Raw genomic sequence first — 22,544 nt, forward strand, 5'->3', positions numbered from 1 at the left:
TCTTATTATCTCTACCAGATCTCACTTTTGCAAGTGGCCGTGAAGGGATTGACAACCCCTTTATCGCGTTGGTTGCAAGGTTCTTATTTGTTTGTGTAGGTACGAGGCGACTTGTGTGTAGTCTCCTACTGGATTGATACCTTGGTTCTCAAAAACTGAGGGAAATACTTACGCTACTTTGCTGCATCACCCTTTCCTCTTCAAGGGAAAAACCAACGCAAGCTCAAGAGGTAGCAAGAAGGATTTCTGGTGCCGTTGCCGGGGAGATCTACGCCAAGTCAAGACATACCAAGTACCCATCACAACTCTTATCCCTCGCATTACATTATTTGCCATTTGCCTCTCGTTTTCCTCTCCCCCACTTCACCCTTGCCGTTTTATTCGCCCTCTTTTTCCGTTCGTCTCTTTTCGCTTGCTTCTTGTGTGCTTGTGTGTTGAATCGTTTGTCATGATGGCTCAAGACAATACTAAATTGTGTGACTTTCCAATAACAACAATAATGATTTTCTTAGCACTCCGATTGTTCCTCTTACGGATGCTGAATCTTGTGAAATTAATGCTGCTTTGTTGAATCTTGTCATGAAAGATCAATTCTCTGGCATTCCGAGTGAAGATGCCGCTACACATCTAAACAACTTTGTTGATTTGTGTGATATGCAAAAGAAGAAAGACGTGGATAATGATATTGTTAAATTGAAGCTATTTCCGTTTTCACTTAGAGATCGTGCTAAAACTTGGTTTTCGTCTTTGCCTTAAAATAGTATTGATTCATGGAATAAGTGCAAAGATGCTTTTATCTCTAAGTATTTTCCTCCCGCTAAGATCATCTCTCTTAGGAACGATATTATGAATTTTAAGCAACTTGATCATGAGCATGTTGCACAATCTTGGGAGAGGATGAAATTAATGATACATAATTGCCCTACAAATGGTTTGAATTTATGGATGATCATACAAAAATTTTATGCCGGATTGAATTTTGCCTCTAGAAATCTTTTAGATTCGGCCGCGGGAGGCACTTTTATGGAAATCACTTTAGGAGAAGCTACTAAACTCCTAGATAATATTATGGTTAATTATTCTCAATGGCACACCGAAAGATCTACTAGTAAAAAGGTTCATGCGATAGAAGAGATTAATGTTTTGAGTGGAAAGATGGACGAACTTATGAAATTGTTTGCTAATAAGAGTGTTTCTTCTCATCCTAATGATATGCCTTTGTCTACTTTGATTAAGAATAATAATGAATCTATGGATGTGAATTTTGTTGGTAGGAACAATTTTGGTAACAACGCTTATAGAGGAAACTTTAATCCTAGGCCGTATCCTAGTAATTCCTCTAATAATTATGGTAATTCCTACAAAAACTCTTATGGAAATTTTAAAAAGATGCCCTCAGATTTTGAGACTAGTGTTAAAGAATTTATGATTTCTCAAAAGAATTTTAATGCTTTGCTTGAAGAAAAATTGCCTAAGATTGATGAGGTGGCTAGGAACGTGGATAGAATTTCTCTCGATGTTGATTCTTTGAAACTTAGATCTATTCCTCCTAAGCATGATATCAATGAGTCTCCCAAAGCCATGAGAATTTCCATTGATGAGTGCAAAGAAAGAACCGCTAGGATGCGTGCTAAGAAAGATCGCTTTGTAAAAGCGTGTTCTTCTAGTTTTCATGATAATAGGGATGAAGATATAAAAGTGATTGATGTGTCTCCTATTAAATCTTTGTTTTGCAATATGAATCTTGATAATGATGGGACTGGAGATGAGTCAACTTTAGTTAAAAGGCGTCCCAATGATTCGGAATTTTTAGATCTTGATGCAAAAATTGGTAAAAGTGGGATTGAAGAGGTCAAAACTTTACATAGCAATGAACCCACTATTTTGGATTTCAAGGAATTTAATTATGATAATTGCTCTTTAATAGATTGTATTTCCTTGTTGCAATCCGTGTTAAATTCTCCTCATGCTTATAGTCAAAATAAAGCTTTTACCAAACATATCGTTGATGCTTTAATGCAATCCTATGAAGAAAAACTTGAATTGGAAGTTTCTATCCCAAGAAAACTTTATGATGAGTGGGAACCTACTATTAAAATTAAGATTAAAGATCATGAATGCTATGCTTTATGTGATTTGGGTGCTAGTGTTTCCACGATTCCAAAAACTTTGTGTGATGTATTAGGTTTTCGCGAATTTGATGATTGTTCTTTAAACTTGCACCTTGCGGATTCCACCATTAAGAAACCTATGGGAAGAATTAATGATGTTCTTATTGTTGCAAATAGGAATTATGTGCCCGTAGATTTCATTGTTCTTGATATAGATTGCAATCCTACATGCCCTATTATTCTTGGTAGACCTTTCCTTAGAACGATTGGTGCAATTAATGATATGAAAGAAGGAAATATTAGATTCCAATTTCCGTTAAGGAAAGACATGGAATACTTTCCTAGGAAGAAAATTAAGTTACCTTATGAATCTATTATGAGAGCCACTTATGGATTACATACCAAAGATGATAATACCTAGATCTATTCTTGCCTTTATGCCTAGCTAGGGGCGTAAAACGATAGCGCTTGTTGGGAGGCAACCCAATTTTATTTTTGTTTCTTACTTTTTGGTTCTGTTTAGTAATAAATAATTCATCTAGCTTCTGTTTAGATGTGGTTTTATGTTTTAATTAGTGTTTGTGCCTAGTAGAACCTTTGGGAAGACTTGGGTGAAGTCTTTATGATCTTGCTGTAAAAAACAGAAACTTTAGCGCTCACGAGATTAGCTACAACTTTTTACTGGAGAGTGTTATTTAGTTGATTATTTTCGCATATAATTAATAGACAAATTCCTCACGTCCAGCAATTTATTTCAGAATTTTTGGAGTTACAGAAGTATACGTTTGATCCAGTTTACTACAGACTGTTCTGTTTTTGACAGATTCTGTTTTTCGTGTGTTGTTTGCTTATTTTGATGAATCTATGAGTAGTATCGGAAGGTATGAACCATAGATAAGTTGGAATACAGTATTTTTAACACAAATATAAATAAAGAATGAGTTTATTACAGTACCTTATGATGGTGATTTGCTTTCTTATACTAACGGAGCTCATGAGATTTTTCTGTTGAGTTTTGTGTTGTGAAGTTTTCAAGTTTTGGGTAAAGATTTGATGGATTATGGAATAAGGAGTGGCAAGAGCCTAAGCTTGGGGATGCCCAAGGCACCCCAAGGTAAAATTCAAGGACAACCAAAAGCCTAAGCTTGGGGATGCCCCGGAAGGCATCCCCTCTTTTGTCTTTGTCTATCGGTAACTTTACTTGAGGCTATATTTTTATTCACCACATGATATGTGTTTTGCTTGGAGTGTCTTGTATGATTTGAGTCTTTGCTTTTAGTTTACCACAATCATCCTTGCTTTACACACCTTTTGGGAGAGACACACATGAATCGGAATTTATTAGAATACTCTATGTGCTTCACTTATATCTTTTGAGCTAAATAGTTTTTGCTCTAGTGCTTCACTTATATCTTTTAGAGCACGGTGGTGGTTTTATTTTATAGAAATTATTAATATCTAATGCTTCACTTATATTATTTTGAGAGTCTTTTAGAACAGCATGGTAGTTTGCTTTGGTTATAAAATTAGTCCTAATATGATAGGCATCCAAGATCGGTATAATAAAAACTTTCATAAAAAGTGCATTGAATACTATGAGAAGTTTGATACTTGATGATTGTTTTGAGATATGAAGATGGTAATATTAGAGTGGTGCTAGTTGAGTAGTTGTGAATTTGAGAAATACTTGTGTTAAAGTTTGCAAGTCCCGTAGCATGCACGTATGGTAAACATTGTGTAACAAATTTGAAGCATGAGGTGTTCTTTGGTTGTCCTCCTTATGAGCGGCGGTCGGGGACGAGCGATGGTCTTTTCCTACCAATCTATCCCCCTAGGAGCATGTGTGTAATGCTTGGTTTTTGATGACTTGTAGTTTTTTGCAATAAGTATGTGAGTTCTTTATGACTAATGTTGAGTCCATGGATTATACGCACTCTCACATTTCCATCATTGCTAGCCTCTTCGGTACCGTGCATTTCCCTTTCTCACCTTGAGAGTTGGTGCAAACTTCGCCGGTGCATCCAAACCCCGTGATATGATACGCTCTATCACACATAAACCTCCTTATATCTTCCTCAAAACAGCCACCATACCTACCTATTCTGGCATTTCCATAGCCATTCCGAGATATATTGCCATGCAACTTTTCCATCGTTTCATTTATTATGACACGCTTCATCATTGTCATATTTGCCTTGCATGATCATGTAGTTGACATCGTATTTGTGGCAAAGCCACCATGCATAATTTATCATACATGTCACTCTTGATTCATTGCCCATCCCGGTACACCGCCGGAGGCATTCATATAGAGTCATATTTTGTTCTAGTATCGAGTTGTAATCATTGAGTTGTAAATAAATAGAAGTGTGATGATCATCATTAATAGAGCATTGTCCCAAATATAAAAAAAGAGAAAGGCCAAAAAAATAGAAAGGCCCAAAAAAAGAGAAATAAAAGAAATAAAGAAAAGAAATAAAAATGGACAATGCTACTATCCTTTTTTCCACACATGTGCTTCAAAGTAGCACCATGATCTTTATGATAGAGAGTCTCTTGTTTTGTCACTTTCATATACTAGTGGGAATTTTTCATTATAGAACTTGGCTTGTATATTGCAACAATGGGCTTCCTCAAATGCCCTAGGTCTTCGTGAGCAAGCAAGTTGGATGCACGCCCACTTAGTTTCTTTTGTTGAGCTTTCATACATTTATAGCTCTAGTGCATCCGTTGCATGACAATCCCTACTCCTTGCATTGACATCAATTGATGGGCATCTCCCTAGCCCATTGATTAGCCACGTCAATGTGAGACTTTCTCCATTTTTTGTCTTCTCCACATAACCCCCATCATCATACTCTATTCCACCCATAGTGCTATATCCATGGCTCACGCTCTTGTATTGCGTGAAAGTTGAAAAAAGTTTGAGATTACTAAAGTATGAAACAATTGCTTGGCTTGTCATCGGGGTTGTGCGTGATGAGAGCATTCTTGTGTGACGAAAATGGAGCATGATCAAACTATATGATTTTGTAGGGATGAACTTTCTTTGGCCATGTTATTTTGAGAAGACATAATTGCTTAGTTAGTATGCTTGAAGTATTATTATTTTTATGTCGATATTAAACTTTTATCTTCAATCTCTCAGATCTGAACATTCATGCCACAATAAAGACAATTACTTAGAAAATTATGTTAGGTAGCATTCCACATCAAAAATTATTTTTTTATCATTTACCTACTCGAGGACGAGCAGGAATTAAGCTTGGGGATGCTTGATACGTCTCCAACGTATCTATAATTTTTTATTGTTCCATGCTATTATATTATCTGTTTTGGATGTTTAATGGGCTTTATTATACACTTTTATATTATTTTTGAGACTAACCTACTAACCGCAGGCCCAGTGCAAATTGCTGGGTTTTTTTTTGCCTATTTCAGTGTTTCACAGAAAAGGAATATTAAACGGAATCCAAACAGAATGAAACCTTCGGGAGAGTGATTTTTGGAACAAACGTGATCTAGAGGACTTGGAGTGGACGTCAAGAAAGAAGCGAGGAGGCCACGAGGCAGGGAGGCGTGCCTGCCCCCCTGGGCGCGCCCCCACCCTCGTGGGCCCCTCGCAGCTCCACCGACCTACTTCTTCCTCCTATATATACCCATATACCCCGAAAACATCCAGGAGCACCACGAAACCCTATTTCCACCGCCGCAACCTTCTGTACTCGTGAGATCCCATCTTGGGGCCTTTTCCGGCGCTCCGCCAGAGGGGGAATCGATCACGGAGGGCTTCTACATCAACACCATAGCCTCTCCGATGATGTGTGAGTAGTTTACCACAGACCTTCGGGACCATAGTTATTAGCTAGATGGCTTCTTCTCTCTCTTTGGATCTCAATACAAAGTTCTCCTCGATCTTCTTGGAGATATATTCGATGTAACTCTTTTTGCGGTGTGTTTGTCGAGATCCGATGAATTGTGGGTTTATGATCAAGATTATCTATGAACAATATTTGAATCTCCTCTGAATTCTTTTATGTATGATTTGTTATCTTTGCAAGTCTCTTCGAATTATTAGTTTGGTTTGGCCTACTAGATTGATCTTTCTTGCAATGGGAGAAGTGCTTAGCTTTGGGTTCAATCTTGCGGTGTCTTTTCCCAGTGACAGCAGGGACAGCAAGGCACGTATTGTATTGTTGCCATCGAGGATAAAAAGTTGGGGTTTATATCATATTGCTTGAGTTTATCCCTCTACATCATGTCATCTTGCCTAATGCGTTACTCCGTTCTTATGAACTTAATACTCTAGATGTATGCTGGATAGCGGTCGATGTGTGGAGTAATAGTAGTAGATGCAGAATCGTTTCAGTCTACTCTTTCGCGGACGTGATGCCTATATACATGATCATGCCTAGATATTCTCATAACTATGCACTTTTCTATCAATTGCTCGACAGTAAGTTATTCACCCACCGTAATACTTATGCTATCTTGAGAGAAGCCACTAGTGAAACCTATGGCCCCCGGGTCTATTTTCCATCATATAAGTTTCCAATCTATTTTTACTTTGCATTCTTTACTTTCAGTTTATATCATAAAAATACCAAAAATATTTATCTTATTATCTCTATCAGATCTCACTTTTGCAAGTGGCCGTGAAGGGATTGACAACCCCTTTATCGCATTGGTTGCAAGGTTCTTATTTGTGTGTGTAGGTACGAGGCGACTTGTGTGTAGTCTCCTACTGGATTGATACCTTGGTTCTCAAAAACTGAGGGAAATACTTACGCTACTTTGCTGCATCACCCTTTCCTATTCAAGGGAAAAACTAACGCAAGCTCAAGAGGTAGCAGCTACCACCAGATCAGACTTGCCGAAGGCGAACAATACAAGACATATTTCCAAGCACACTCTGGGCATTGGGAATTTAAAGTGATGTTGTTCGGACTAGCAGCCGGACCAACAACATTTCTGGGCGCAATGAACATCACTCTGTCGCCGGTGCTTCGAGTTTGTGTCATCGTTTTCTTTGACGGCATCCTGGTTTTCAGTAAAACACTACCGGACCACGTTTGCCACTTGACACAGGTCCTACAACTGCTGAAGAAAGATCACTGGCAGGTGAAGCAGTCAAAATGCTCCTTCGGACAGCAGAAGATTGCCCACCTCAGGCATGTCGTCCGTGTTGTGGGTGTCTCCACAGACCCCAGCAAGATTCGAACAATTGAGCAGTGGCCCACTCCTTCATCAGCCAAAGAGGTTCGTAGCTTCCTCGGTCTCGCCGGGCACTATCGCAAATTTGTTAAACACTTTGGCATCATCGCTCGCTCGCTATTCAACCTGCTGAAGAAGAATCAGCCCTTCCTTTGGACACTTGACACAAAGAATGCATTCAAGTTACTTCAACAAAGTCTCATCTCTGCTCCGGTTCAACAGTTGCCAGACTTTAAAAAACCATTTGTGAACGACACAGATGCGTGTGACTATGGAGTTGGAGCGGTACTGCATCAGGGAAGTCACCCCATAGCTTATATGAGCAAGCCCCTGGGCCCCAAAAACCAAGGCCTCTCGACCTATGAGAAGGAGTGTCTTGCTATACTGATGGAGGTAGAACAGTGGCCCCCATATCTGCAAACCGGGAGGTTCTTGGTTCGTACAGATCAGCGTAGCTTAATTCATCTGGATGATCAGCGGTTATCTACTCCGTGGCAACAGAAAGCCTTCACCAAGATCCTGGGTCTCCGGTACAAAATTTGTTACCGACAAGGCACAACAAAATGGGGCCATGGATGCTCTCTCCCAACACCTACACCCTGCTGGGCAGTTAACAACTATTTCAGAGTGTAAGCCGACCTGGCTTGAGGAAATCACTGCCAGCTATTAGACAAATGCTCAAGTGAGTATATTGACTGAGGAGTCAAATGAGAACATTTGATCGTAGGTCATACTCATCGTTTAAGCACAAGTGGGGTTAACACTTTGACATAAAGCATTGTTGTGTTCACACTATTAGAGTTGCTCTAGCTCAATTCTTAGAGTAAAGCTCCCCTGGATGTGATATCCCCCCTAAGAGGGATGAACTAACCTTGGGTTTTGTCGATGATGACTTCATGTAGATGTTGAAGATGTCGATGCTCAATGTTGATGTAGATCATTTGGAGCAATCCATTGGAGTGAGTTGCACTTTCAATACCTACATGGGTTAGTCCCACAAGGAACAAACAAAGGTATCCATAGACATAGAGTGAAGTACACACAAGATGATGTCCATGAAAGCATTAGGTTACCTTGTCCCTTGTCTTACCAACAAGAGGGTTTGTGACTCCTTGAAGTAGTGCAAGATGTTGAAGTTGTTTGCACTTGTCCTTGCCAAAATGAATATGAGTGAAGTATGTTGGCGGAGTCACCCTCAAGAACTCTCTAGTTCTTCTTCTTCGGGATCCACATCAATTTGATGGAATCATTGGAGTCGTAGTCGTACTTGATGAAGTAGAACTTGATGTAGTCTTGGGAACCCACTTGATCCAGGCCTTCAGAGCTTCTTCAAATGCATCAATCTCCTCTTGAAGCTTGTCCTTGCCTTTTATCTTGTGGGCTTGTGGTGGAAGATCATCTTGAGCTTGTGTCCCCTTGAAAGAAGTAGGATCATACTTCTCTTGTTGTGGAACAAACTTCGTCTTGGGGTATTGTTCTTCTTCCCACTCAACTCCATTGGCATTGAACTTTCATTCAAAACCAACACCTTGATTCTTCCGGTGCATTCCTTGCCTGCGTACAATTTCCTCAAATTGCTTACTTCCGGCAAGGCTCTTGTAAACACCTTTCTCTATAATTCCCTTCAATAAGCTATTTTCTTGCTCAGGTGTAACTTGGCTAAGAGAATCATTAGTGGAATCAAGAGAACTACTAGAAGCAACAATATTGGATTTAGCATGATTATTGTTACTACTAGAAGAGGAATATTTCTTACTCTTGTTGCTAGATTTTACTTGTGGCATGTAAGTAAACAAGAGTAAACGCTTGGCAATGTAAGAAGAACTTTTCTTACGAAGATCATCATCGATTGTGTTTAAGAACCCATGCTCTTGCTCAAGATTGAGCTTTTCAAAGCGTAGCTTCTCATGAGTCTTTAAAAGCTCTCGATGATCTTCCAAGGTAGCTTCATGAGCTAACTTAAGAGTGTTTAGTTCTTTAGTTAGACTCTCAATCTCCTTCTTATCATCGTCATTCGTTTTATCTTGATTAGCATGATTAATAGCAAGTTCATCATAGTTTTCATCACTAGAGTTTTCAACAAGTAAATCATCATCACCTAGCAAATCATCTTCACCACTATTGAAATCAACATACTCGGGGTGTGATACCTTTGGGCCTTTAGCCAAGAAACATCTTCCAATTCCTTCATTTGGTGAATAAAAAATGTCATAGGAGTTGGTTGACACAAGTGCTAGACCGGCAACACCTTCATCTTGAGTATCTTCAGAGTCGGGGTGATAACTTCTCTCGGAGTGGTTGTCGGAGTCGGAACCGGATACCCATTCACCAACGTGAGCTTGATGTCTTCGTTTTGTATAGCTCCTTGATGACTTGTCCTTCCTTTTCGAATCCTTACTTCTGTGAGAGGTTCTTCGTTCATAACGATCATCTCTACTCCTTCTCTCCCTTGGAGGTGATTCTTCTCTTTTGCTTCTCCTTTTAGGTAAGTCTTATCTTCTTTTGTAGGGAGCCGTACACTCATTGGAGTAGTGTCCGGGTCTTCCATAATTGTAGCAATTACGCTCACGGCTAGAAGATCTTTTGTCATTGTAGGACCTTGACTCGAAACTTCTTTCTTTGCTTCTACTCTTGTAGAACTTGTTGAAGTTCTTCACCATTAAGCTCAATTCTTCATTGAAGGCTTGTTTCTCACTTGATGATGTAGGAGCATCACATGAGGCTTTGTAAGCACCACTAGACTTGTTGTGAAGCTCTTCTTTATCCTTGCGTGACATCTCATGAGCAGCAATTCTTCCATTGACTTCGGTTGGCTTGAGATCTTTGTAATTGGGCATCATTTTGGATCAATGTGCACGCGGTATCATATTCTCCATCCAAGGCTCTTAGGATCTTCTTGATGATGAATCTATCGGTCATCTCTTCACTTCCTAAGCCGGCAATCTCATTTGTGATGAGAGCAAGCCTAGAGTACATTTCAGCGACACCTTCACCATCCTTCATTTTGAACTTGTCAAGTTTACTTTGAAGCACATCCAATTTGGATTCCTTGACGGAGTCGGTACCTTCGTGCATATCAATCAAAGTATCCCAAATTTCCTTTGCATTCTCAAGATGGCTGATTTTGTTGAATTCTTCGGGGCACAATCCATTGAAGAGGATATCCCAAGCTTGAGCATTGTATTGCAACATCTTCAATTCTTCTGTGGTAGCTTCACGATTCGGTTCTCTCCCACCGAAGAATTCACCTTGCAAGCCAATACACACAATAGCCCAAAAGACGGGGTTATGTCCAAGAATATGCATTTTCATCTTATGCTTCCAACTAGCAAAATTAGTACCATCAAAGTAAGGACCTCTACGGTGGTAATTTCCCTCACTAGATGCCATACTCTCCTAGGTTGTGAAACCAAGGCTATGATCACCAAAGCTATGGAAATCAAGGCAAATGAAGACCAAAGCTCTGATACCAATTGTAGGATCGAAAGTATGTCTAGAGGGGGTTGATTAGACTACTTGACCAAGTAGAAATCTATCCTTTTCCCAATTTTAATTCTTGGCAGATTTTAGCAACTTAGCACAAGTCAAGCAATCAACCTACACATGCAATTCTAAGAGTATAGCAGCGAAATGTAAATCATTGCATATGAAGGTAAAGGTGAGGAGTTTGGAGGGAACAAACACAATGTAGACATGGAGATTTTTGGCGTGGTTCCGATAGGTGGTGCTATCGTACATCCACGTTGATGGAGACTTCAACCAACGAAGGGTAACGGTTGCGCGAGTCCACGGAGGGCTCCACCCACGAAGGGTCCACGAAGAAGCAACCTTGTCTATCCCACCATGGACATCGCCCACGAAGGACTTGCCTCACTTGGGTAGATCTTCATGAAGTAGGCGATCTCCTTGCCCTTACAAACTCCTTGGTTCAACTCCACAATCTTGACGGAGGCTCCCAAGTGACACCTAACCAACCTAGGAGACACCACTCTCCAAAAGGTAATAGATGGTGTGTTGATGATGAACTCCTTGCTCTTGTGCTCCAAATGATAGTCTCCCCAACACTCAACTCTCTTTCACCGATTTGGATATGGTGGAAAGATTATTTGAGTGGAAAGCAACTTGGGCAAGGCTAGAGATCAAGATTCTTGTGGTTGGAGTGGAATGTCTTGGTCTCAACACATGAGTAGGTGGTTCTCTCTCAGAAAATGAGTAGTGGAAGTGTAGGCACGTTCTGATAGCTCTCTCCACGAATGGAGGAAGGGTGGAGGGGTATATATAGCCTCCACACAAAATCTAACCATTACACACAATTTACCAAACTTGGTGGGACCGAATAGTGAAACTCGGTCAGACCGATTCAGTTCAAAATGTGAATGTTAGGCTTTTCGGTGGGACCAACATGATCAACTCGGTGGAACCAATATGTTAGGGTTAGGGCATAACTTGATCTCGGTGAGACTGATCACATGAACTTGATGGGACCGATTTCAGTAATAGGCAAACAGAGAGTTGGTCAGGCAAACTCGGTGGGACCGATCGCTCATTTCGGTGAGACCAAAACGTTACGAAAAGGAAACAGAGAGTTTGCATTGCGAACTCGGTGGGACCGATCGCTCATCTCGGTTAGACCAAAACGTTACGAAGGCAAACAGAGAGTTTGCAATCCCATCTCGGTGAGACCGAGATCCCTATCGGTGAGACCAAATTGATTAGGGTTTCTGGCAGTGGCTATGTCAAATGAACTCGGTGGCACCGGATGGATCAAATCGGTGGGGCCGAGTTTGACTTTTGGTTTAGGACATATGTGGAAATGAGAAAGTGGTTGAGGGCTTTTGGAGCATATCACTAAGAATTTTGAGCAAGCAAGCCATTAAGCAACACCTCATCCCCTTTTAATAGTATTGGTTTTCCTATGGACTCAATGTGATCTTGGGTCACAAATGAAAATGTATAGTCTTGAGCTTTTGCCAATATGTGTCCTTAGCATTTTGAGGGGTCCACATCTTTAGTCCATGCCATGCCAATCATTGAACTTTCTGAAATGATCATCTTGAAAGAGTATTAGTTCAATGAGCTATATGTTGTTAAGAATTACCAAAACCACCCAGGGATTAGTTGCACTTTCAATTCTATCAGCAATCAACCTGGTCGGATACAAGCTGGCTTTGCCCGAAGGATATAAGGCACATCCCGTCTTTCATGTATAACAGCTTTGCCTTGCTCTGTCCCCAGGCACGACGACATTTACAACTCTTCCCCAGCCCACCAAAGTGGATCTAGTGCCAGTGGAGATCATTTCCAGCAGATGGCGCAAAACACCCACGGGCCATCGATAACAACTCTTGGTCCGCTGGTCCGACCCTCAGGTGCTCGATGCCACTTGGGAAGACGCGTTGAACATGCAGGAGCGTTTTCCCCATTTACCGGCTTGGGGGCAAGCCGATACTCAAGGAGGAGGGTATGTTAGCAGCCTAACTCCAACTCGGTCACCAGCAAGCAAAAATACTGCTGACAGGGAAGCTGACGCGACAACGACAACGAATAAGGGAGAAGGTCGCATCACGGATCGCCCACATCATATCGTCCAGTCCAACCGCAAGTACATTGGTGCCCCGTGGGACAACACTAAGGAAAAGGAACCTGATATGGAGGCATTCGGGCTTGGATCAGATCATGGCACGGCACAACATCCTTTTTACTTTCTTCTTTCCTCTGCTACAAGTTGTACTCTAAGACAGAAGTGTATCGCCCTCCTCACAGGTTGTAACCGAGCAGTGTATGGGGATTATACGGGGATTATCTGGGCATGTACGGGGCGCATATGCGCTACGAGCTCGGGCAGAGGGGCGCCCAGCACAGAGCGTCCGCGGAGAAGAGAGCGAGGCGGGCGGTGCTGAGACCGGCGACGAGGATGCATCATCCCGCGCGGCCGTCCCGGGGCCGTGTTGATGTCGAGCCCCTGAGCTCTGCCGGAGAGACGGCAGCGATGCTGCGGTGATGATGACGAAAGGGGTCCTGCCCGGACCGCGGTTCCAGCAGCAGCTTGCCCCATGTTGGGCGCCAACTATCATGGTATTCTCGCGGGGGGTGCCGCATTACGGCAAATGCCATGGGATGGCTTGAGCTGAGGGCAAGGCTGCAGTGGAGATCCGGGATGGGATTGGGCAACAACACGCGGTGGTTTACCCAGGTTCGGGGCCCTTGCTGGGGGGTAACACCCCTAGTCCTGCATGTCTGGTGTATATGCGGAGTACATCTGGCGGTACAAAGTTGCTCCTGGAGCTGTATCTAGATGAAACAGGAGGCTGGCAACACTCCTCTTCTACTCAGCCTCATGTGTGAGTGAGTGTGTGTGTGTGTGTGTGTGGCGTGAGTGCCTGGGCATGGGAGCCCGTGAGTGTGTGGCTTGGGGTGTGCCCCTGAGCTGTGGCTTGTGTTGGCCAAGTGAGTCCCCTGGTGCAACTTATAAAGGGATGCCCAGTGGACAAGGGGTTGCCCACTTGGCCAACTATACTATTGAGAGGCCGTTCCGAAGTGACACATGATGCATGCATAGTGCGGCACTATTGGGGCGCAATGAAGTGACGCGTGACGCGGGCTATAGTGTTTGCTTTATCAGTCATAGTGTCCATGGTATGGTCGTCTTGTCTGTGTCGGGTCAGATGTGACGTCGCGGTTGACTCCGCATAGCAGGCCGCTGGAGCAGCCGGACAAGGAGTTGACATGAGCAGCCGGGTGGCGAGCCGGCCGGGATGGCCGGGCAGCCGGGCCGAGGGGCGTTGGTCGCCCCGATGTTTTGAAGCATCGTTTCATCTCCTTGAGCCTACCCGGGGTCATCCCCTGACAGTCCCTGCCTTCATATGGCATTTGTAATGACCTGACCAAACCCATTGGTTCATGGCGTGCACTGTGTGCTCAGTTGGTCACCCATTCTCAAATTGCTCCAAGCCAAACACATTTAACTTTGAGATTCCTTTTGAATTGCCTCAAAAAAAAGAGACATCCATGCCCTCCGTGTGGCTCACTTCGTCGCCTACCCCACCCCAGAGGCCTCAAAGCCTCCTCCTTTTGCCGGATCCAACGCCCGTGGGTGTGGAGGCGGTGCCACCCTCCGACGGCAAGTGCAGCCCCGCCAACCCCTTCCTGGCATGGTGATTCCAACCAACATGGACTTCCTCATCTTCGATTCCAGACTCGGCAGCTATGGGATTGCCCAACTTCAGGCCAGGGAGAGATGCCTGCTTGGTTTATCGGTGCTGGCAGCGACGGCGCTCGCGGGTGTCGTTTCCTTCTTGGAGGCGCTTCCAAGGCCTTCAGCTTTGCCCCTCTTCGAGCTCAGGGGAAACCCTAGGTCTGGTTACCCCGGAACGGATGGCGACGGCGTCTCGACGTCGTCCTCCTTCTTGAAGGCGCTATCTAGCTTGCTCGTAGTGTCCCCGGTGTTGGTTCGGGTGATGTTGGAATTCTTGTTGGTTCGGCATTGTTGCTTGTGGTTCGGACTTGGTAGGTCTAGTTGTGATGTATCTTCTGTTCGGGCCGAGCATCCCTTGTCTCTCTGCTCCGGGCACCATGTTCATGCCTGCCTGTGTTCATGTCATGTGTTGTACCTCTATGTACTCATTCTACCCCTTCTATCAATGAAAAGATACGCAAGCTTTCCGTATTCGTGAAAAAAAGACATCTTATTGATATGAATAATCTATCATTCCAATTAAGCCGGGATGTCACAGCTTCCCAAGATGCATATAGCCTTGGATCAAGATGATCTAAAAGGCAATCTCTATCTCGATGAGACCAAAAACTTTCATGTTGAGAACTTTTCCATAAGAAGGCATCTTAGAGCATCTACACGTGGACTTGGCAAATCCGGACCCTCAAACGCCCGTTGACGCGTCCGGCCATGCCTGCGGACGCATCTAGATGACCCCTCATATCTTGTGCTCAGCATCAACATATCTCAAATCCGGACTCTCAAATCTATGCACGTCCATCATATACGGCAATGTCGCATGTAAATAACAAATGTTGGTACCGAAAATACAAACGACGCGTTTGGTTGGTGGAAAAAGCAGTGGCTTCCGATGCCGAGGCTTTCCAAAACGGTACCTGGCGTTTGTTTCCACCACTCCGTCTTCCATAGCAGTGTTTTACGATACACCGGTTCAGAAAATAAAAAACACTCCAACCCAAACTGATTTGAAAATTGGGACATGGCCACACCAACCAAACAGTGCACGTGTTGCATAGATGGAAACGGAAGCGGAGCTTCCCGATAACCAAAAACTCAATACGTTATGCAGCGGAACCAAACGCGTCGAAAGTTTTTACATAAAATTTATTTTAAGTGTATGACTCAAACATTAGCTCTTTGGTTTCCATCATGGGTCCACATATGCTCCACAAGATCATTGAGTAGCTGTGCGTGCACCTGATGATCTAGGAGATTCTAATGCATATGTAGAAAGTCCATAAGCTGAGGTGCATCTTGATATTCTAGGATTTGAACTTGTTCTTCATGCGCTTCAAAATCATTGGTTTGGGCAACACCATCACCCTCATCCCCGACAGTCATATTGTGCAAAATAACACAACATGTCATGAGCCGCCACAAAGTTTCTGACTCCCACATCATTGCAGCTCCGCTAACAATTCCCAAACGAGTTTGAAGCACTCCGAATGCCCTATCCACATCCATCCTAGGCTCCTAGCTGCTTCCTGCATTGTTGCAAAGTGGCTTTGTTTGTTGCCCTGTGGTTTGGATATGGTCTTCACAAACGCCGCCCAGTGAGAATAGATACCATCAGCAAGATAGTATCCCATGTTGTAATCACGGTTGTTGACAGTGTAGTTGCACGACGGCGACTCCCCATTACAAAACCTACTTAACACCGGAGATCATTAAAGCACGTCGATGTCATTGTGAGAACCCGACATTCCAAAGAAAGCATGCCAATCCATAAGTCATGTGATGCCACTGCTTCTAGTATGATGATGGCCTCTTTGGTGTGACCTTGATACCATTCCCGCAAACCTTTGGGGCACTTCTTTCATTTCCAACGTATCCAATCAATTGATCCGGGCATTCCTGAAAACCCTTTGGCCTCCCTAATACCCAACAACTTCTCTGTGTCCTACACATTTGGTTCTCTCAGATACTTTGCTCCAAATACCTGCACTACAGCGCTAGCAAACTTGACAGTTGTCTTCAGGCATGTGCTCTTCCCCATCCCGATCATCTCACCAACGACATTTGTGATAGTACCAAGTGCAAGCATCCTCAAAAAAACCGTGCATTTTTGCTTAGCACAGAAAGATAATTCGCCACAACAAGCCCATGTGAGCTTGAAGTAGTCATTTCTGCCTCCACTCCCTCCACAATGCGCAAAAACAATGGCTTCCGCATGTCAAAACGACAACGAAACCATGGATCATCCGGGAAAGTTTGGTTCGGACCAAAGTAGTCCTTCTGCAATAGCCGTGCTCCGGACACCCTACCCCGATTGATCACTCTTCTCTCTTTGACCGAGCCCTTGAAGTTGAGATTATGCTCCACCTGCCGGTCCATTTCCTCTTGCATGCTCATGAGCATGGTCATGTCCACTTACTCGTCTGAATCCGATGAATCGAAGAACTCATCTTGAATGATTTAATCAAGCTCTGTCGATCCATACTCCTCGTCCGACGAAGCATCAGAATTCGTCGTTTTCGCTGAAAAATCACCAAAAAAACCAGGTTGGGCAATGTGTCGGACACATAGAGCGCAAGGGGGGGGGGAGGAGGAGTTCCCAGACGTATCCTGCTGGCGTGCGGGCCGGCGACGACTTCCCCAGCTGCGAGACGAGAGAGAGGAGTGCTGTGCTGGCGCTGGCGTCACAGAGGCTCGGAACGGTTGTAGAGCGGGCGGCGACGGAGCTGAGAGTTGGACACCGCGGAGGAGGAAGAAGAGAGTTGAGAGCAAATGGATCCGCTAGGGCGAGGGGGTGGATTTGGTGCAAATTATGACGGGGTAGGGTCGTTGGGTCTGGCGTGATGGACGCGCTCACGCGTGCCTTGACGGTACTATATCTGCTACATATTTGGACTGGATATTCAACCCGGATGTTGAAAGTCCGTTTAGAAAATCCATCCGAGTCACATTTTCGTGGCCGGTCAATGACCGGACCGTCTACCCCAATGTCTGGGACACGTTAACTGTGGATGCTCTTACAGATTGCAATCTAAAACTTAGCATCAAACACACGCCCTTTTAATTTGTCCCAACTTTCGCGTTCGAGTCTCGTTTTCAATTTGATCCTCTCGGGGCTTAATCTTTGTACGGGCTCAAGCAGATCGTGTCACTTTTGAGCGTCGACGGGTACGGAAATGGTAAACAGTAAATGGGCAATAAATCGATTTTGGCAAAGAGCCAGCTGAGCATGCCCATTAAAGCGCCACGTCACGGCCTCCCACAGCTCAGCTGCAATACCATCCATACCCCTCACCGACCCAGCACCTCAGAGGACATCTAGCACTACATCGGAGGGCACTATAGTCATTTACCCGCAGGTTCCTAACGATCACAGTTCATCCGTTCAATACGATATTCCATTTTTAAAACCATTTCCGTGCAACCTTTTTATGCCCGAGACAGTAGGAGGACAAGAGAGCGAGGGCGACCAATAAATTCCTAATTTTTCCCACTTTTCCACCCCGGGATTCCCCGCCTCTTGTTCCAATCGATTGGTGGGCGTCCTCGTTCTTGGCTTCCCGATTGAATCCGTGGGAAGCCAGAGATAATTCTCTCTCCGCTGCGAATTTTTTTTTGGTGGTTTGAGTTCTTGATTTGTTTGCGAGGAAGCCATCATGAGCGCCGGAAGCGCCAGTTTCCTCGAGATCCAGCCCTCGGAGCTGGCATTTCCCTGTAAGTTGTCCCCAGATCTTGTCTCCAGATCGAATTGATCGCGTCGCGTAGTTATTGCTGTGTCTGTCCCGTCCAATGGATCCTGGTCAAAGCTGGGATCTTAGGATGGAGACGAGGTCATTGGTCCTTGCCTATCGGATCCGTGTGCCTGATCAGCTTGCTTTGTCTAGTGCTCTTTTAGATTCGAACTCAGGATCTTGGACCATTGCGTGCTCTCTGCAAACCGGCAGTAACTGCATGACGTTTTTTTCTTGTGGGATCTTGGACCATTATGTGCTTCCTGATGCACATGGAATCTCACCCTGTATCGAGGGCATGCTTCGAATGTACATTCTGTGGAAACATGATTATGATAATCATTTGATATTCCAGGAATTTGGGATCTCGCTAACAAATATGTATGTCATCGCTACATTGTTCTGGCATTATGGAGTTGCTTGAAATGAAATGTTCCTGTCAATTATTTACATTGTGTTTAGGATGTGATATTAAGGCCATTGTTAGCTGATCTTGAATTGGATCACTATGTGCTAGATTGTTCTGTCAATGATCATGATTCTGTTTATTCAGTTTGCTTGCTTTCAATGTTTGTCTGGGTTAGTTTAATATATCTTTGCACTGAATATCTAGAGGTTTGTACTGTCTTTCTTAATCAAAATGTGCCTGAATTTTTATTTTGTACATACAGTTGAATTGATGAAGCAGAGCTCGTGCTCCATGCAACTCGCAAATAAGACCGACCGTTATGTAGCATTCAAGGTAATCAGTTATAAATTTTCAATCCTATGTGCCTCATGTTTTTATTGTTCATATAGTTGTTCTAATGGACAAGGAAATCATTACCTCATCACTGTTCGCAGGTCAAAACTACCAACCCAAAGCAGTACTGTGTGCGCCCTAATATCGGCGTTGTACTTCCTGGGTCGACTTGTGATGTTACAGGTAGCTGTCAGTCCATTATATAGGAATAAACAGCTCAGTGAAAAGAAAAGCCTGCTTAACTTGCTCAGTTTTCTATTTACAAGTATCCTTAGCATTTTCTCTGTTGTTAGTTACAATGCAAGCGCAGAGGGAAGCACCTGCTGATCTGCAGTGTAAGGACAAGTTCCTAGTTCAAAGTGTTGCAGCTGAGAATGGCGCAGCAACTCAAGATATTAGTGCAGCAATGGTACCAACTTGACACTCCATTTGTGTTATTTCTGTCAATTTGCTCCTTGCTGCATTTGTTTGTTTCTAGCACATCATCATGTCATTCATCCATGTGGTTTCGTGATGACAGTTCAACAAAGAGCCAGGGAAGGTTGTTGATGAATGCAAGCTGCGTGTAATTTATGTGCCAACATCTTCACCTAGCCCGTTCTCTGAAGATTCAGAACAAGGGAGTTCTGCTCGTTCATTGGAAAACGGGACCCCTAATTCTACATTGCCACAATCTGTAAGTCACTGAGTTAGCTCTTTCGTTTTTATTTATATTTTTGTTTTGAATGAAATTCCTGGGGCTTTTTACATGATAAAATTACAACATATTTAATGTCCATTGTTCAGGTATTTAGATCATCTGGTGAAGCATCAAAGGATAAGTCCTCGGAGGTACCCTTTATTTCTTTATCTAACCTTTATGGTACCTATGTATTTGATATTGATCAGTACCCTGAGGTAAAAAGGCTGCAAGTTACAAGAATGAGTGAACAACTGGTTAACTGTATATTGACAATGTTGGTATTATGCTGTATGCCCCTACTTAGATCTTACACTAACTGACTGATTTGTATATGGACTGTAGTACTGATTGTTCGAAAAAAGAAAAAATTGGAGATAAATAATAGATATGGCTTGTCCAGACATTCAGAATTGTCCTTGCATTAAAATCCTCTGGAAGCATACGCTAGCTTGCTGACTGCAAGTGATTGTGAATCTTGCTAGCCGGGTAGCATGCCCTGCTAATCATAAATATCCGTGAAATAGAAAAAAAAGCTTTTGTGCCCCTTCAGTCAGTATCACCCTTCTCTGTTATTATGAGGTGATTGGTGATAAGACTGAGGAACAGGTTCATTACTACCATTAGAACATAAGATATTGGCGGCACCTTCCTGAGCCTAGTCTTAACTCTTAAGTAATGTATATATGATTTGTATCACTATTGACTTGGGAATATAAAAACAGATTAGGTTATTACTACTTCCCATAATATTTGGAAAACAGGAGAATGCCAAGTAGCATATGATGCATTTTTATCCTACTTCCCAAATTTTGGTGCCTCTAGGATTCCTGATTTACCCTCAGACGAGATGGATTTGTAATTTATATGCCTTACCTATTCCTGTAAGCTTTTCACTGCTTGGACTGTATAGGGTGAATTGTAGCACATACGCAAGCAAAATCATCTGGTCTTGATGATAATTGGGTGGCACATGAAATTGCTAGGGTTAGTTGTGTCGAGTGCAGCGGTGGTGTGTTGCAATGGCAGTTCCTGCCTGTGCGTGGGAACTTGTCTTGCGTGATTGTAATCCAAACATTGTTTCTTAATTAATTAATAAGTACACCAATTCAAAAAAAAAATCGTGTGGCTTTGATGGTATTGGCTACTGTATGCCAATTCGAAGAAAAAATCATGTAGCTTTGGTGGTATTGGCTACTGTATGTATTGACTTTGTAAAAGTTTGCTGACAACAGATAGCCAAAATGCATGATCTCTTACTTAGTTGTCAATCTATCTCAAAATGCTTTTGAAGTTTTATGTTTTGATAAAATGGCGGTGGTTGGTTATTCCTTCTAGGCGACGTCCATGATTTCCAAGCTAACTGAGGAGAAAATGTCTGCTGTTCAGCAAAACCAGAAGTTGAGACAAGAGCTGGTAAGTGCTTCCACAACTGTGACAGTTCTGAACCAATGCTGTATTCTAGGGTATTATTCTGGAATTTGTTTTCCATCATTTACATGTTTCTTGACCATTCCATCTCAAAGGTGACTCAAGGGGTTGTTTACTCAGCTATTTATTGATGTGAGGTTCAACAAATTATAGACATGCTCCCCTCTTTGTACTTTATGTTTATTACTACCATGAATAGCGGAATGTATGAGATAATCTACTGCATTAGCTTCTTGCTTGCTCGTCCTAATCAAGAAATCTTTGTTCACACCATTGGTTTTTTATACGAGCCAAGTAAATGCTTATGTGTTGAGCATTATTCAGATTTATCAATTGATGTAATGACGAGGGTCATGCTCATAATTACACATAGCATAAAGTTAAGACGGTGTTTGTTGGCATAAGTTTTTTTCTTTCAAATTTGTTGTTTGTTGGAGATTGTCACGAGAAGATGCAGTGATTGCCAGCTGTGTGTTGTAGAGTGAACTTTATGTTAGTATGCCTAATAGATCAGTTGTTTATTAATTAATGTAAGCTGTCTAAAGTTAACAATAATTGACAATGAGCTTCAAATTCTGATGGACAATGAAATTCAAATTTGCAGTGCATAGTTTTGGCACATGTAAATAGAGTATAAAAGTTGTGCTGGGTCTCTGGCAAGTTAAATATACGAAAGTACCCCTGCTGATATAATCAGATTTTCCATTTGCTGGATTTTTTTCAATACACATTGTTTGATCGATAAATGTCAAACTTACATTGTGCATGATGATGCATATGCTTCTAGTCTGTGTGCTTATCAGAATTTAATGGATTCTGCGAAGTTGAACACAGTTTATCAGGCCATATGATAAAATCTCTTAATTTCAGGATGTCCTACGCAAAGAGAGCAGCAAAAGCAACGGCGGTTTCTCAATCACCTTCTTGATTGTGGTGGGTATTCTGGGCATCATCGCTGGTTTCATCCTCAAGAAGACATAGGAGAAGAGTAGTCCCCAACAAAGTTACATTCCCAGGAAAGGACGGATACCAGCAACATCCCTTGTGTTTTTACTCCTAAAAGGAGCGCCTGTTCTATTCTAACTTGTAACGGCTTAGAAGCTTTGGTTTGTGTACATTACATGGTGGTTTTCATGATTTTAATCACATCGAGTAGACTTGTTTTAATTATAATTCTTAACAGCTGCAAGTTATGTCACGTTCACCATAACCTTTAATTCATTCTGGTCTCACCTTCCTTGTGACTTGGTGAGTTCATTGCTGCTTCTGCCAGATCTTTCAGCTTCATGGAACTCCTGACATCTTATCAGAATATATTTGATCATGGAAACTGCACTATGTACGTAGTTAAGCCATTCAGTACGCGGAAGGAAAGGTATGCTTAAGCTGTCGATTCATCAGGGTGATGAGTCTGAATACAACATGGTTCGTGTGTCTGTTCCTACAG

The 22,544-nt window shown here is 42.8% G+C and overlaps 1 protein-coding gene across 1 annotated transcript; it reads left to right on the forward strand.

Moving 5' to 3' along the window:
* Nucleotides 1-17,914: 17,914 nt before the first annotated feature.
* Nucleotides 17,915-22,270, forward strand: LOC109771742 (vesicle-associated protein 1-3). The gene is made up of 8 exons (XM_020330442.4): nucleotides 17,915-18,228; nucleotides 18,917-18,987; nucleotides 19,089-19,170; nucleotides 19,281-19,396; nucleotides 19,508-19,663; nucleotides 19,774-19,818; nucleotides 21,005-21,082; nucleotides 21,968-22,270. Exons 1-8 carry the CDS (start codon nucleotides 18,171-18,173, stop codon nucleotides 22,076-22,078), a joined length of 717 nt encoding a protein of 238 aa, XP_020186031.1. The 5' UTR covers nucleotides 17,915-18,170; the 3' UTR covers nucleotides 22,079-22,270.
* The last annotated feature ends 274 nt before the right edge of the window (nucleotides 22,271-22,544 follow it).

Source organism: Aegilops tauschii, chromosome 7, assembly GCF_002575655.3.
Source record: "Aegilops tauschii subsp. strangulata cultivar AL8/78 chromosome 7, Aet v6.0, whole genome shotgun sequence".
NCBI lineage: Eukaryota > Viridiplantae > Streptophyta > Magnoliopsida > Poales > Poaceae > Aegilops > Aegilops tauschii.

What these genes read in the sequence shown, in the direction of transcription:
- LOC109771742 (XM_020330442.4), top strand. Translation starts at nt 18,171, where the DNA reads ATGAGCGCCGGAAGCGCCAGTTTCCTCGAGATCCAGCCCTCGGAGCTG. An exon ending in GTCGACTTGTGATGTTACAG is followed by an intron (nt 19,171 to 19,280) that starts GTAGCTGTCAGT and finishes CTCTGTTGTTAG; the next exon opens with TTACAATGCAAGCGCAGAGG. An exon ending in AAGATATTAGTGCAGCAATG is followed by an intron (nt 19,397 to 19,507) that starts GTACCAACTTGA and finishes TCGTGATGACAG; the next exon opens with TTCAACAAAGAGCCAGGGAA.